Consider the following 14,085-nt stretch of genomic DNA (forward strand, 5'->3'; position numbering starts at 1 on the left):
CCTGGTCTCTCTGGCTACATCACGGGCACTCAGGTCAGGCCTGATGAGACTGGTTCTACACAGGATCAATGGATGAACTTCAATTTCTTGGTTATGTCATATCTGGTTAATTCCATGGACCAAAATATTGTCGGGCGCTATCTCCATGATTCGGCTACGAAGATTTGGAAAACAACCAAGGACACTTATTCTCAAGTTGGGAATGCTGCCCAATGTTATGAGCTTCATCAGAAAATTCACTCTACCAAGCAGTTGGAGTTGTCTCTGTCTCAGTACTACAGTACCATGTGTACTATGTGGCAGCAGTTGAACTTTCTAGGCACATTCACCGCCACCTGCGATGTTGATGCCACTGCATTCCGTAAGTGGGAGGATGGCTTACATGTTTTTGATTTTTTGGCCGGCCTCAATATTAAGTTTGATAAGATCCGTGCCAATATTTTGAATCGCGACCCACTTCCATCTCTGGAGCAGGCCTATGCGATTCTCTCGGATGAGGACAGTAGGCGTACAGCCATGGTTCATCCTGTTACTTAGGAACGATCAGCTCTTATCTCTGGTTCACAGGCTTCCCAAGGAAATTCTTCCCAGTCTGCTAGTAATGATCGGATATCTGGTGATCGCCCTGCCATTAAATGCGATCACTGTGGGAAGGAGTGGCATACCAAAGACCGTTGTTGGAAGCTTCATGGTCGCCCTGCAGAGACTCGCGGGCGTGGGAAGGGTGGTTCTAATCGGCCTTGTAACACCAGTGCTAATCAGGCAACTTCAGACGACCAGCCTGATCAATCTCTTTCCCAAGTTGTGGCTGAATTGCAAAACCTTCGGGATATGGTGAATCGATTGGACACATCTTCTTTGGCATCGGTATCTCCTTCCATGGCTGCCTTGGCTTTGTGTTAGAGTTGATAGTAGATATGTAACAAGGGTATTTTAGGAACTAGACTCTGGACTAGTTGCCTTATTATGTATTTTATCTTTTTATCATTTTACCTTTTACCTCCCTAGGGAGGTGGATGTAATACTTTTAGTAGTTCTATTGAAGTAATATAGAAGTGTTGGAGAAGTCTCTCCAACACACAAGTAATGTAGTCCTAGGTAGGAGAAGTCCCACTAGGAGCCAAGGGAATAGGGTTACCTAACAAGGCTGGCCGATTGGGATAGCTTAGGCTAAATAGGGCAAAAATTAGGGTTAGGGTTAAATAATGGTAATGGGGTTTATAGGGTTTTAATATGCAGGTTTAGGAGGCCTTAATGGCATAAGAATATTAGGGTTTGGAAGGGTTCTAAAATTCTGCAGTTGGGCAGAATCAGGTTGCAGGTTTTAGGGTTTAATGGAGTGAGGAAATGGAGGGGTTAGAGTGGATACTAAGGGCTAGGGTTAAGGTCGAGTGTGGGGAGTGATGTGGGGGATGTAGGCTGGTAGTAGGGTTTGAAAGTGAAGGCTAAATCTGGAGTTATTGGGGAATCCTAGTGGAGGTAGGAATGCAGGTTTAATGGAGAATTAGGGTTGATCGATGGAGGGGTGTGTGGAATAGGTTAGAGGATGAAGAAGGGAAGGATATATGCAGGAAATTAAAATTACTTACTAGTTTGATCTCCTTCAAAGGCAGCAGCAGCAGCAGCAGCTTGAAGAAGCTCGATTGAATAAGAAGAAGGACCTCCCGATCTACAAGATGCAAGGAGTCGATTGGAGTCCAGCAATCCCTTCACCTTGATATTACCCACAAGGTAGCCTTGATATTACTCACAAGCATGGTACTAAATCTCGTTTCGTTTCGGTGTTTCGGTCTGACCGAAATTTCCGAGATACCGAAATTTCGTCGAAATCTCGGTCGAAATATGGTATTTTTCTGTGGGTGTAAAATGCTAAAAATGTCCGAGATTTCCGAAATTTTTGAAACGAGATGACCGAAATTACCGAGATTTTCAAAATTTCCGAAACGAGATGACCGAAATTTCTGAAATTTCATCGAAATTTCCAAAATATTCGAAATATTGCATTTTTTCATTTTGGACTTGCATTTCGTTTCGGACAGGTCGAGATCTCGAAATATTCGATATCTCGACCGAAATTTCGCGAGTTTTAGTACTATGCTCACAAGGTTCACTCAACAGAGCAGAGCAGCAGCTATGACAGCAAACAAAACCTTTTTCATTAATTAAATTCATGTGTAATGCTGGCCTCCCTTACAAACTTATTTAGAAGACTCAAAAATAGACTTAGACACTAAAAAGGAATGGCCTAACCCTATCCCTAACCTATTAGGTAACTTAAACTGACTAGGAAACTAGAATACTAAAGGAAATAGACTCAAAACATGGCTGGACCTATAGAATCCTAATCCAGTCTAACTTACATCACATGACCACTTAAGTTGTCACATGACCACTTAACCAAGTCACATGATCACTTAAATTGAACCATTTGGATGCAACCAATTTGAACCGGTTCAATTAAAAAACATAAAAATAAACTAAGTATTGGGCTAATCCTGTATGCAACCTATATACCCCTAGTTTAGGCTCATTAAAGTGGCCTATTACATAGAAAACCCTTGGGATCAAAGGCCCAACAAATGCATATCCCAACGCTAGACTTATTTCTAAAGAAATAAGCCCTATTTGGTGATGAATCTGCATCAACTCTCTCCATCTTGAAAAAATTCGTCCCCGAATTTTGTAGTGATGAGGGGGAAACAACATGTGAGTAGCAGCTTTGACCATTCCCAAGCAAAATTCTGGTTGCTTGTAGACTTTAGGGATGTAGTCTTCAAGGCGTGGAGCGTTCTCTTCAAAGAACCATAGTGACATAATAAACTCTATGTGCTCGACCTCTTCAAGAACAACATCTTGGATGTCGATGATTTCTTGTGGAGTGTTCTCAATCACCACTTCATCTTCCATGTCCTCAGCCTTGTCTACTTTGCTCTCTTCAATGTAGACCTCTTCAGTAGTTTCTTCTACCATTGTGTGTTGGACCTCCACATCAATTTGATGGCCGAGCTTCTCAACCATGATCTCAACTACTGGTGCAACTTGGTCTACTTGAATTTCTTTAGCTATCGGTTCTTGAATCTCTTCAACACAAACTGCCTTATTAGAATCTTCTGTTGGTACATCTGCCATTGGTGAAACTTCAAACACAATCGATGCCACTTACGTTTGAGTTGACATGTTCGGCAGTCGTTGTGGCTGTACAGTTGATGTGGTCACCTTTGGTTGTAACCCTTTTAGAGTAAACAAATGGTATAGACGGTGTTGATCAGGTAGGACACACGAGTTGTTTTCAGGTTCAATCCTACCTTGTCGCTCGTCCAACCAATTACAATCTACTGCAATAACGCTCCTTGGAGATGGTACCGGCTTACACCAAGCACCATCATGGTATGAAGAACACCCATATTCAACAAAGACTTTACCTGTAGGCATGATGCAAATCTCTCCTGATTGGGACAACATATCCACCATGGATTGTGAAATAATGTTGTTACGTCGCCTCTCATTAACAGCTAATATGGTCGTGCTCCCATTGGGTAGACGAACTTGGGTCTTGAAAACGAATGGAGGTGGGTCTTTCGAGGCTTGGTTGGAGCTTCCCTCCGCCATAGCTCTGATACCAATTTAATGTAGTCCTAGGCATAGTACTAAAACTCGTGAAATTTCGGTCGAGATATCGAATATTTCGAGTATCTCGACCTGTTCGAAACGAAATGCAAGTCCGAAATGAAAAAATGCAATATTTCGAATATTTCGGAAATTTCGACGATATTTCGGAAATTTCGGTCATCTCGTTTCGAAAATTTCGGAAATCTCGGACATTTTTGACATTTTACACCCACAGAAAAATACCTTATTTCGACCGAGATTTCGGTATCTCGGAAATTTCGGTCAGACCGAAACACCGAAACGAAACGAGATTTAGTACCATGGTCCTAGGTAGAAGAAGTCCCACTAGGAGCTAGGGGAATAGGGTTACCTAACAAGGCTGGCCGATTGGGACAGCTTAGGCTAAATAGGGCAAAAATTAGGGTTAGGGTTAAATAATGGTAATGGGGTTTATAGGGTTTTAAATGCAGGTTTAGGAGGCCTTAATGGCATAAGAATATTAGGGTTTGGAAGGGTACTAAAATTCTGCAGTTGGGCAGAATCGGGTTGCAGGTTTTAGGGTTTAATGGAGTGAGGGAATGGAGGGGTTAGAGTGGATACTAAGGGCTAGGGTTAAGGTTGAGTGTGGGGAGTGATGTGGGGGATGTAGGCTGGTAGTAGGGTTTGAAAGTGAAGGCTAAATCTGGAGTTATTGGGGAATCCTAGTGGAGGTAGGAATGCAGGTTTAATGGAGAATTAGGGTTGATGGATGGAGGGGTGTGTGGATTAGGTTAGAGGATGAAGAAGGGAAGGATATATGCAGGAAATTAAAATTACTTACTGGTTTGATCTCCTTCAAAGGCAGCAGCAGTAGCAGCAGCTTGAAGAAGCTCGATTGAATAAGAAGAAGGACCTCCCGATCTAAGATGCAAGGAGTCGATCGGAGTCCAGCAATCCCTTCACCTTGATATTACCCACAAGGTAGCCTTGATATTACTCACAAGGTTCACTTAACAGAGCAGAGCAGCAGCTATGACAGCAAACAAAACCTTTTTCATTAATTAAATTCATGTGTAATGCTGGCCTCCCTTACAAACTTATATAGAAGACTCAAAAATAGACTTAGACACTAAAAAGGAATGGCCTAACCCTATCCCTAACCTATTAGGTAACTTAAACTGACTAGGAAACTAGAATACTAAAGGAAATAGACTTTAAACATGGCTGGACTTATAGAGTCCTAATCCAGCCCAACTTACATCACATGACCACTTAAATGGAAGCATTTGGATGTAACCAATTTGAACTGGTTCAATTAAAAAACATAAAAATAAACTAAGTATTGGGCTAATCCCGTATGCAACCTATATATCCCTAGTTTAGGCTCATTAAAGTGGCCTATTACATAGAAAACCCTTGGGATCAAAGGCCCAACATATACATATCCCAACCCTAGACTTATTTCTAAAGAAATAAGCCCTATTTGGTGATGAATCTGCATCAACAAGATTCCACCGAAATACACTCTCCTTCCTTCTCTTGTCTCCTCCTTCTTCCTCCTTCTCCAACATCTTCCTCCTTTCTCCCTTGCTTCCTTAACCTAAATCTCAACTCTTTGTCTCTGTCTACCAACCCAAATTCTTCTTCTTCCACAGGTATTTCATTTGGTGGGAATTGCACCTCGGTCATGCCCGATTCTTGGGTAATTGACTCCGGGGCAACCGACCATATGACAGGTTCTTCATCTGTTTTTTCCAAATATTTTCCTCTTTTTGGTCATAACAAGATTCGTGTTGCTAATGGGTCTCTTTCTCCTATCTCAGGGAAGGGATCTATCCAGTGCACTTCCTCTCTTAGCCTTTCCTCTGGCTTACATGTTCCAAAGTTTACTACTAATTTGCTTTCCATTAGTAGCCTAACTAAGGATTTAAACTGCAAAGTAACTTTTTTTCTAACCTATTGTTTTGTTTCAGGACTTGGCAACAGACAATACAATTGCATGTGGCAAAGTGGTTGGTGGTCTGTACGTGCTTGACAGTTCCCGGGCAGCTTTGACATCTCAGCCGCCGGAATCTTCTAATTTTGATTCTGCACTATCTGAGTTGAATAATTGGCATCGTCGTTTGGACCATCCTCCTATCGGAGTTTTATTTACTTGATTTCCTAGTCTAGTGAAACGGTGTAATAACCATAATTTTTCTTGTGATGATTGCACTTTGGCAAAGCAAACTCGCAGTATTTTTCCTATTTCTGATAATCGAAGCAGTGTGCTTTTTGGTTTGATATATTCTGATGTATGGGGCCCTGCCCGATGTATTTCTACTTCTGGATTTAGATGGTTTGTCACTTTCATTGACTGTTTTAGCTGGACAACTTGGGTGTATTTGATGCATAGTAAAAGTGACGTCTTCACTTGTTTCACTTTATTCCATAAAATGGTCCAAACCCAGTTCGATGCCAAGGTGAAGATTCTCTGCTCGGATAATGGAAAAGAGTATATGGATGGTACCTTTCGCTCCTATTTGGACAGCCATGGAATCATACACCAGACCTTTTGTGTTGACACTCCTGCTCAGAATGGAGTGGCTGAACGTAAGAATAGACATCCTTTGGAGGTTGCTCGTTCACTTATGTTTACTATGGTTGTTCCTCCTCGCTTCTAGGGTGATGCTGTTCTTACAGCAACCTATCTTATCAATTGGCTTCCCTCTCAAGTCTTAGGTGGCCGGTGTCCCTTAGACATATTGGTTGGAAAATTGACTTTTGTTGTACCCCCAAAGGTCTTTGGCTGTGTCGTGTTTGCTAGGAATCACCATAGACACGGCAAGTTTGATCCCAAAGGACTGTGGTGCATCTTTCTGGGCTAGTTAGCTACCCAGAAAGGATATAAATGCTATCATCCTCCTACAAGAAAGGTGTTTATCATTATGGATGCCGTCTTCCGGGAGTTTGAGGCTTACTATAAACAGCCGGTACCTCTGCAGGGGGAGATTTTAAGTGGTGAAGAGGTCCCGCTGATTGCTCCTCTAGATATTGCGATACCTACTATAGAGGATGTTTCTGTTGAACTAGAAGATGGAGTTACAAGTCAGGAACAAGAAGTGGGACAGATTGAGCAATAGGTGCAGGGGGAGAATATTGCGAAGACGAATGTGCAGACTTACACTCGGGGAACTGGTTTTCCTCCTGATCCCAGTCTTGATTTACCCATTGCTATTCAGAAACCGAAAAGGAGTTGTACACAACATCCTATTTCCAATTTTGTGTCATACAACTCTCTAACAGTTGCTTTCCATGCTTTTGTATCTTCTTTATCCTCTGTTTCCATCCCTAACAATTGGCAAGAAACAATAGCCGAACAAAAATAGAAGGATGCGATGAATGAAGAAATGATTGCCCTTGAGAAAAACCAGACCTGGGACTTGGTAAGTCCTCCACTAGGAAAGAAACTGATCAGTTGTAAATGGGTCTTTGTTGTGAAGCACAAGGCTGATGGCTCAGTGGGAAGATACAAAGCAAGACTCGTTGCCAAAAGGTTTACTCAAACCCAAGGAATTGACTATCAAGAGACCTTTGCTCCTGTAGCAAAGATGAATACTGTGCGGGTTATCATCTCTTGTGCTGTGAATCGAGGATGGAAACTCCAACAACTTGATATAAAGAATGCATTCCTACATGGAGATTTGGAAGATGTTTACATGGAGATACCTCCTGGTTTTACCTCTTTATAGACTCAGGGAAAGGTGTGCAAGCTGAAAAAAGCTCTGTATGGTCTGAAGCAGTCACCAAGGGCTTGGTTTGGCCGATTCCATAAGGCTATGGTTGCTTATGGGTACAAGTAGAGCAATGCCGACCACATATTGTTTGTGAAAAGAATGGGACAAGAAGTGACCATTTTGATTGTCTATGTTGATGACATAGTAATCACGGGTAGTGATGCACAAGAAATCCAGAATCTGAAGACATATTTGGGCACTAAATTTGAAATCAAAGATTTGGTGACATTAAGATATTTTCTAGGGATTGAGGTTGCCTATTCAGCTAAAGGCATATCTCTTTCCCCAAGAAATATACCCTGGATTTATTTAGTGAAACAGGGATACTTGGGTGTAAATCAGCAGACACCCCTCTTAAGCCCAACACACATTTGAAGAGTAAGCAAGGTATCCCAGTGGGCACTGGGTAAGGGTAGCTATCAGAAGCTAGTTGGCCGATTGATATACCTCTCACATACTCAGCCAGACATCACATTTGCTGTAAGTGTTGTCAGTCAATACATGCATGATCCTCACTCTTCGCACTTGGAAGCAGCATACAGAATACTACGTCACCTCAAGTCCTCTCCTGGAAAGGGAGTCTTGTATTCTTCACATAACCATCTCCGGATAGAAGCATAGACTGATGTAGATTGGGCTGGCAGTCCTGATGATAGGAAGTCAACATCCGGATATTGCACATTTGTTGGAGGAAATCTAACTACTTGGAGAAGCAAAAAGCAAGCTGTTATAGCTCGATCTAGTGCTGAAGCTGAATTTCGAGCTATGGCACAGAGTATTTGTGAACTTCTCTGGCTTACAGGACTTCTTCAAGAATTGGGGATGAATGCTGACCTTCCAATGCGGCTTTACTATGACAGCAAGTCAGCAATTAGCATTGCTCAAACCCGGTCCAACATGATCGTACCGATCGTACTAAACATGTTGAGATTGACCGGCACTTTATCAAGGAGAAATTGGAACAGGGAATTATTTGTATTCCGTTTGTCCAGTCTAGTGAACAGTTGGCTGATATCCTTACCAAAGGAATCAGCACTAAGCTATTTTTGCCTACTGTGAGCAAGTTGGGCATGTTTGATATGTATGCTCCAACTTGAGGGGGAGTATTGTAATATGGGTTCAGGGGTAATATCGTCCTTGTACCTATAGTGTCTAGGTTCATTATGCACATGTTAAATGTGCTATTTGAGTGTTAAGTCTTCCATATTTATAATATTCTAAGATTATAAAGCAAGGCATGGCCACTGTCTCATTGACAAGCCAGTATTCATGGAATTAAACACTTTATTATCATGAATTTCAGAAGTATATTTCTTCTTAAAAAGCCACAAAATTATGTTTGACGTGTGCATGCTAAGTGGAAAGGGGGAAAAACAAAAGCTTAGGGAAAGAACCCCTAAAAAGCCCCCAACATTGTTTAAGCTCATATAGACGTCTAGACGATAAGTAAATCACATTTAAAATTTCAAAGGAGAGATGCTGAGTGAGAGCAGACCTCAATTGCAAGCACCCTTCCGACAGAAGCTTCAGATTCATTCCATTTCATTTGGGAGCAGAACACATTTCTTCCTCCAGCCCTCCAATCAAGAATACCAAGAAGTACTTCAACAAGACCAACCCTGCAATATGCAAACAATTTATTATACTAGTATCAGTTTACTGGGAAAGCAAGCATATATTCAATGAAGAGAGATATGCAGAAGTTAAAAGGCCACGATTAATGATTCTCCTAGTACAAATCTTATAATCTGAAAATCTTGGTTAAAAACACAATTACTATCATGATCTTATGTATTAACTACCAAATGCATTCAAACAAAGCAAGATCTAAAATAGATGAGAATGACAATTTTTCTTGAATAGCCATGTTTTGTTTTTTTAAACTATATTAGAACAAGTAACAATCCACCTTACTAATTTGTGTCTTTGCAAGTGTAAGAATCAGGGCTTTGGAGTCAGGCCAAACACGCCCCCCCCCCCCCTCAAAAAAAAAAAATTAGGCTCATTCCCTCTTCATACAGAAATCAATAAAGTCACCACACTTGTTGGAACGGTTGGTACCTATATCAAGTATTGAACAATTACATGACAGTAGACCTATATATCCATAGGGCATGACCATATGAGAAATCCCCCAAACTGCTGGAAACCCAAACCAGGACATGACATATTAATTAACAGGTTGTGTTCAGGTCAACCCACCTCATATTATTGTGTCAGAGGATCATATATTGTTTCAATGCTGTGTTAGTTGGGCCAATGGGTAATGTTGGTAAATTTTCGTTATATAACCCATTTTAGTTTGCTTGGAGAAAAAACTATTTACATAGTGATAATAATTTTTGTGCGAAAAAATGCCACCCGGTCATGCAGCGCACGCCGCCACAACAATAACAATAACAATAAAGGAAAATTTCCTTTACATGGCCCCATTTTGGTAGGGCTTCCTAAATGGTCCATCATTTTGTACCACATGGGAAAAGGATATGTCACTTCTGACCACTGGATAAAGAGAACACTATGTATTAGCCAAGTGTTACATTTCAGAACATAATTCAATCAAATATCCACCCATTAATACCCATGCATCCCCATGTATGTCCATGCATGCATGCTTATGGTACTCCAATCACTACTGTGCACTTTCCCATAGTACTGGATTTTCAGAGCTCAATTTTGCCAGTTGGCATGCGACCAGGGGACCTAGGGGGCTATCCGTCCACAAAATTTGGGTGCCATTTGACCTGCGCATGGCTGATTTTTTAGGGCCCTTTAAGTAACACTTCCTATGTGGACCACTTAGGAAGCTTTTAGCCTCATAATAATAATATATTAACTCTTAACCTCCATGGTTCGAGGTCTCAGTCTTGGGCATGGTTTCGGTCAGCCCAAAAACCAAATTGTCTTGGTGAGATACCGAGATCTCGGCCGAGAAGATGCATTTTTTTTTTTGAAATTTTGGCCTCAGGTTTCAGTGGCCATATGACCTAATTAGGTCATGAAACTTGCAGGACAGCCTATTTTAGGCCCAACAACCAAGTATTCATCATGTTTTTTTTTTTGTAAAAATTACTTTTGCAATTTTGGACAGAATAGACAAACCTTTTTTTTTTCATATCTCTGGAATGATGAGGCTAAAATTTAGGAATTGGATGGGGAAAATACAGAATTCAAAACTTTGGATTCTGAGGAGAGAAAAACACAGGAGAAAAAAAGAAGAAAATGACTGCTGGGCAGCAAATCTCCTCCAACTGTTGTTGTTGAGCAACAAATCCTCTTATTCCAAGATTTTTTTGGTAAGATTTGGAGCAAATAAGTGATTTGGGGAGGGAGGGTCTTCAAAAACTGGCGAAACCAGTCGAGTTCCAAAGAGGAGGTCAAAATTTTGACCGATACAAGTTGAGAATGCGTAATTTATATAAGATGGCTTTGTAGCATTTCGACTGACATGATATCCCGGACAGAAATTTTGGCGAGATACCGAAATTTCGGTCGAGATTATGCTGATTTCTTATTTCGGGGGTGGTTCCGTCTCGGTACATGAAAATACAGAAAATGTATATAATCTTTAACATTTAGTTTGTATGGTCAAAATGTGTCTTGAAATTCCAATGGGTTGGGCTGGTTACACACCCTCAGCATCCATCTATTAATTACCTCTTGTCGTGCTGCGCCAAATTGTTCTCAACCCTGAACACTATTTTCTTGTACAAAGGGGGGGGGGGGGGGAGAGAGAGGGAACCCCTCCAATTCCAAGTTCTGTACCAGTCTGGTTAGGATGGCATGTGGGAAATTACCACCAGTACACAGTGACTCCAATAGAATCAGAAAATCCTAACTCCTCAAATTTTGAATAAAACCTACAACATCTGATCGACTGGACCTTGAAACCAAGTTGGTCAGACCATAGGGTAAAAGAAGGAAATCCAAATGCTTAGCTTCCTTACAGACATGGAGAAGAGGTGAGTAGCAATATAACAATAAAAGGGATGGACATTTGATGTAGAAGAGCTTGCCTTGGATTTCAAGGTGAAACTTGACGGATCTGAGCATTAAAAATCACTTTGATAGAAGCCTGGGAAGAGCAGTTCAACAGCAGCACCTTTTTTCTTCTTTTTTCTATCTTTACTAATTTATTGTTTATCAAACATATCAGACAGTGGTACCCAGGAAGACAAAATTATTGGACAAAAGATTTCTTAATATTACTAGGACTGCTATTAGCTAAACTGATTGCCAAATCAATTCCTTATCTCTGGCTTTTCTTTTTAGCTTCCCTGTTAGGTCTATTTTATCCCTCATTAAAGAGACATTATTGGGGTTTACTTCTGTCATTCTGTTTAGTATGGTTTAAGGAATAAAAAGCATGTATTGACCTGAACTTTCAGATCTGACTTTTCTTTTTTAATTTAAATATTCAATCGCAACCATATTTGTCAAGGCGGCCAGGCGCCTTGGTCGTCTTGGCCACCTTGTTGGCAGCACCTTTCTTTTGGACCCTCTCCAACGCCTTGGGTCGCCTATACGCCGTGACAACTATGATCGCAGCATCTTGGAGCTGTCTTCTCCCCAGGTTCTGGTTTATTTTACTGGTATTCTACGCAGTTAGAATCCCTTAAGATCTTCCCTATGTAACATTACAAGTGGCTTCCTTTGACATGGAAGAGCTACAAGAGGTACATCAAGTAGGGAAGAGGGAAGAAAGAGGGGGAATGGGCATGGCCTCCAATCTCATGTAGTAAGCATGGTTGATTTTTAGAGTAGGGGGATCTCAGCCAAATGGGGTCTGCTACATGGATCCTTGCCCTCCAATAGGCTCTATCCGAGGTCATACTTGGTACAAGACCTAGACTATCCATGTCCTCACAACTTCTCCTATGGTCATTTTAGGCCTGCCCTTAGCTCTTTTAGCTCCTTCAATCAGGATCATATCACTCCTTACTGGGGCATCCCTAGGCCTCCGTTAAACATGACCATACCACCTCAAACGACTCTCTCAGAGCTTTTCATTGATTGGGGTAACTCCCAAGTCAGCTCTAAGACACTCATTCCTTACTTTGTCCTTCCTAGTTATTCCGCATATCCCTTTTAACATCCTCATCTCTGCTACACATAGCTTCTCAATATGATACCTTTTAATTGCCCAACATTCTAATACATACATCATAGCCGGTCGTACAACAATCCTATAGATATTTCCTTTAAGCTTTAAAGGAATACGTCGGTCACACAGCACTCTAGACGCACCTCTCCACTTCATCCATCTCATTTTAAATCTTTGTGAAACATCATCCTTTATGTCACCTTCTTTATTTATGATTGACCCAAGATATCTAAAATAGTTACTTTGCAGTATCTCTTTTTCCCCAATTTGCACCATGTCAGTATTTATCATATACACCGTCTTCGTTCTACTAATCTTAAAGCTTCTTGTTTCCAAGGTTGATCTCCATAGCTCTAACTTAGCATCAATCCCAGCTTTTGTCTCATCCACCAAAACGATACCATCAGCGAAGTGCATGCACCGCGGGACCTCATCTTGGATTCTCTTGGTTAGGTCGTCCATGATAAGCGCAAATAGGTAAGGGCTTAAGGCATATCCCTGATGTAACCCAATCGTGATTGGGAATTACTTGCCTTGACCTCCCACAGATCTTACACTAGTCACCACGCCCTCATACATATCTTTAATTACATCCACATATTTACTTGACACCCTACTCTTCACTAGAACATGTCGGATTAAATCTCTAAGGACTCGATCATAGGCTTTTTCCAGGTCAATAAATACCATATGGAGATCTTTCATGTTATCTCTATATCTTTCCATAAGCCTCCTCAATGAGTAGATAGCTTATGTTGTAGATTTACCTAACATAAAGGCCAATTGGTTCACCGATATGATTTTCTCTTCTCAAAAGGGCTTTAATAACCTTCTCCTAAAGTTTCAGAGTGCAACTCATTAGATTTATGCTTCTATAGTTATTGTAGCTTTGGATATCGCCTTTATTTTTGTAGATCGGGACTACAATTTTTCTTCTTCATTCATCTGGCATCTTCCTTGTGTTCACAATCCTGTTAAACAGATTGGTTAACCAATATACCCTACAACCTCCTAGAGTTTTCCACACTTCTATTGGAATCCTATCTGGGCTTGGTGTCTTACCTACTTTCATCTTTCTTAAGGCTTCTTTAACTTCTGTCATACCAACCTTTTGTACATATCTATGGCGTGTGGTGTCTTGTTGAATAAAGTATTCATCTAGGTCATTTCCACTCGACCTATCTCCATTTAGTAGGTCACAAGTATACTCATCCCATCTCTTCACAATGTCATCATCCCTTACCAACACTCTTCCATCATTACCCTTGATACACCTCACCTAATTGAAATCTCTACTCTTCCTTTCTCTCATCTTAGCTATCTTATATATAGTTTTCCCCCTTCTTTTGTGTTTAGGTTGATATAGAGATCCTCATATTTCTTCACCCTAGCCATCCCCACAATCTTGCTAGCTTCGTTTATGCCATATTATACCTCTTTTTATCCTCTGTTTTTTTATTCCTTTGCCATGCCTTAAAACAATCTTTCTTGGTCTTAATGGTTGCTTGACCTCATCGTTCCACCACCAAATCTCCCTAAGAGCCTGATGGCTACCCCTTTGCTTCCCCTAGCACATCTTTGGCAACCCTTTTAATACAAGTCATCATCTCATTCCAC

General features: G+C 41.0%; 1 protein-coding gene across 1 annotated transcript in view; it reads right to left on the reverse strand.

The window, feature by feature from the left end:
- Positions 1 to 14,085, reverse strand: part of LOC122672186 (dnaJ homolog subfamily C GRV2-like) — a 146,376-nt gene that overhangs the window by 28,712 nt on the left and 103,579 nt on the right. Inside the window, exon 21 of the mRNA XM_043869683.1 lies at positions 8,860 to 8,983. Within this exon, the coding sequence (XP_043725618.1) occupies positions 8,860 to 8,983 (124 nt within the window). The remainder of the gene's footprint in view (positions 1 to 8,859; positions 8,984 to 14,085) is intronic.

This window comes from Telopea speciosissima, chromosome 8 (assembly GCF_018873765.1).
Source record: "Telopea speciosissima isolate NSW1024214 ecotype Mountain lineage chromosome 8, Tspe_v1, whole genome shotgun sequence".
Taxonomy (NCBI): domain Eukaryota; kingdom Viridiplantae; phylum Streptophyta; class Magnoliopsida; order Proteales; family Proteaceae; genus Telopea; species Telopea speciosissima.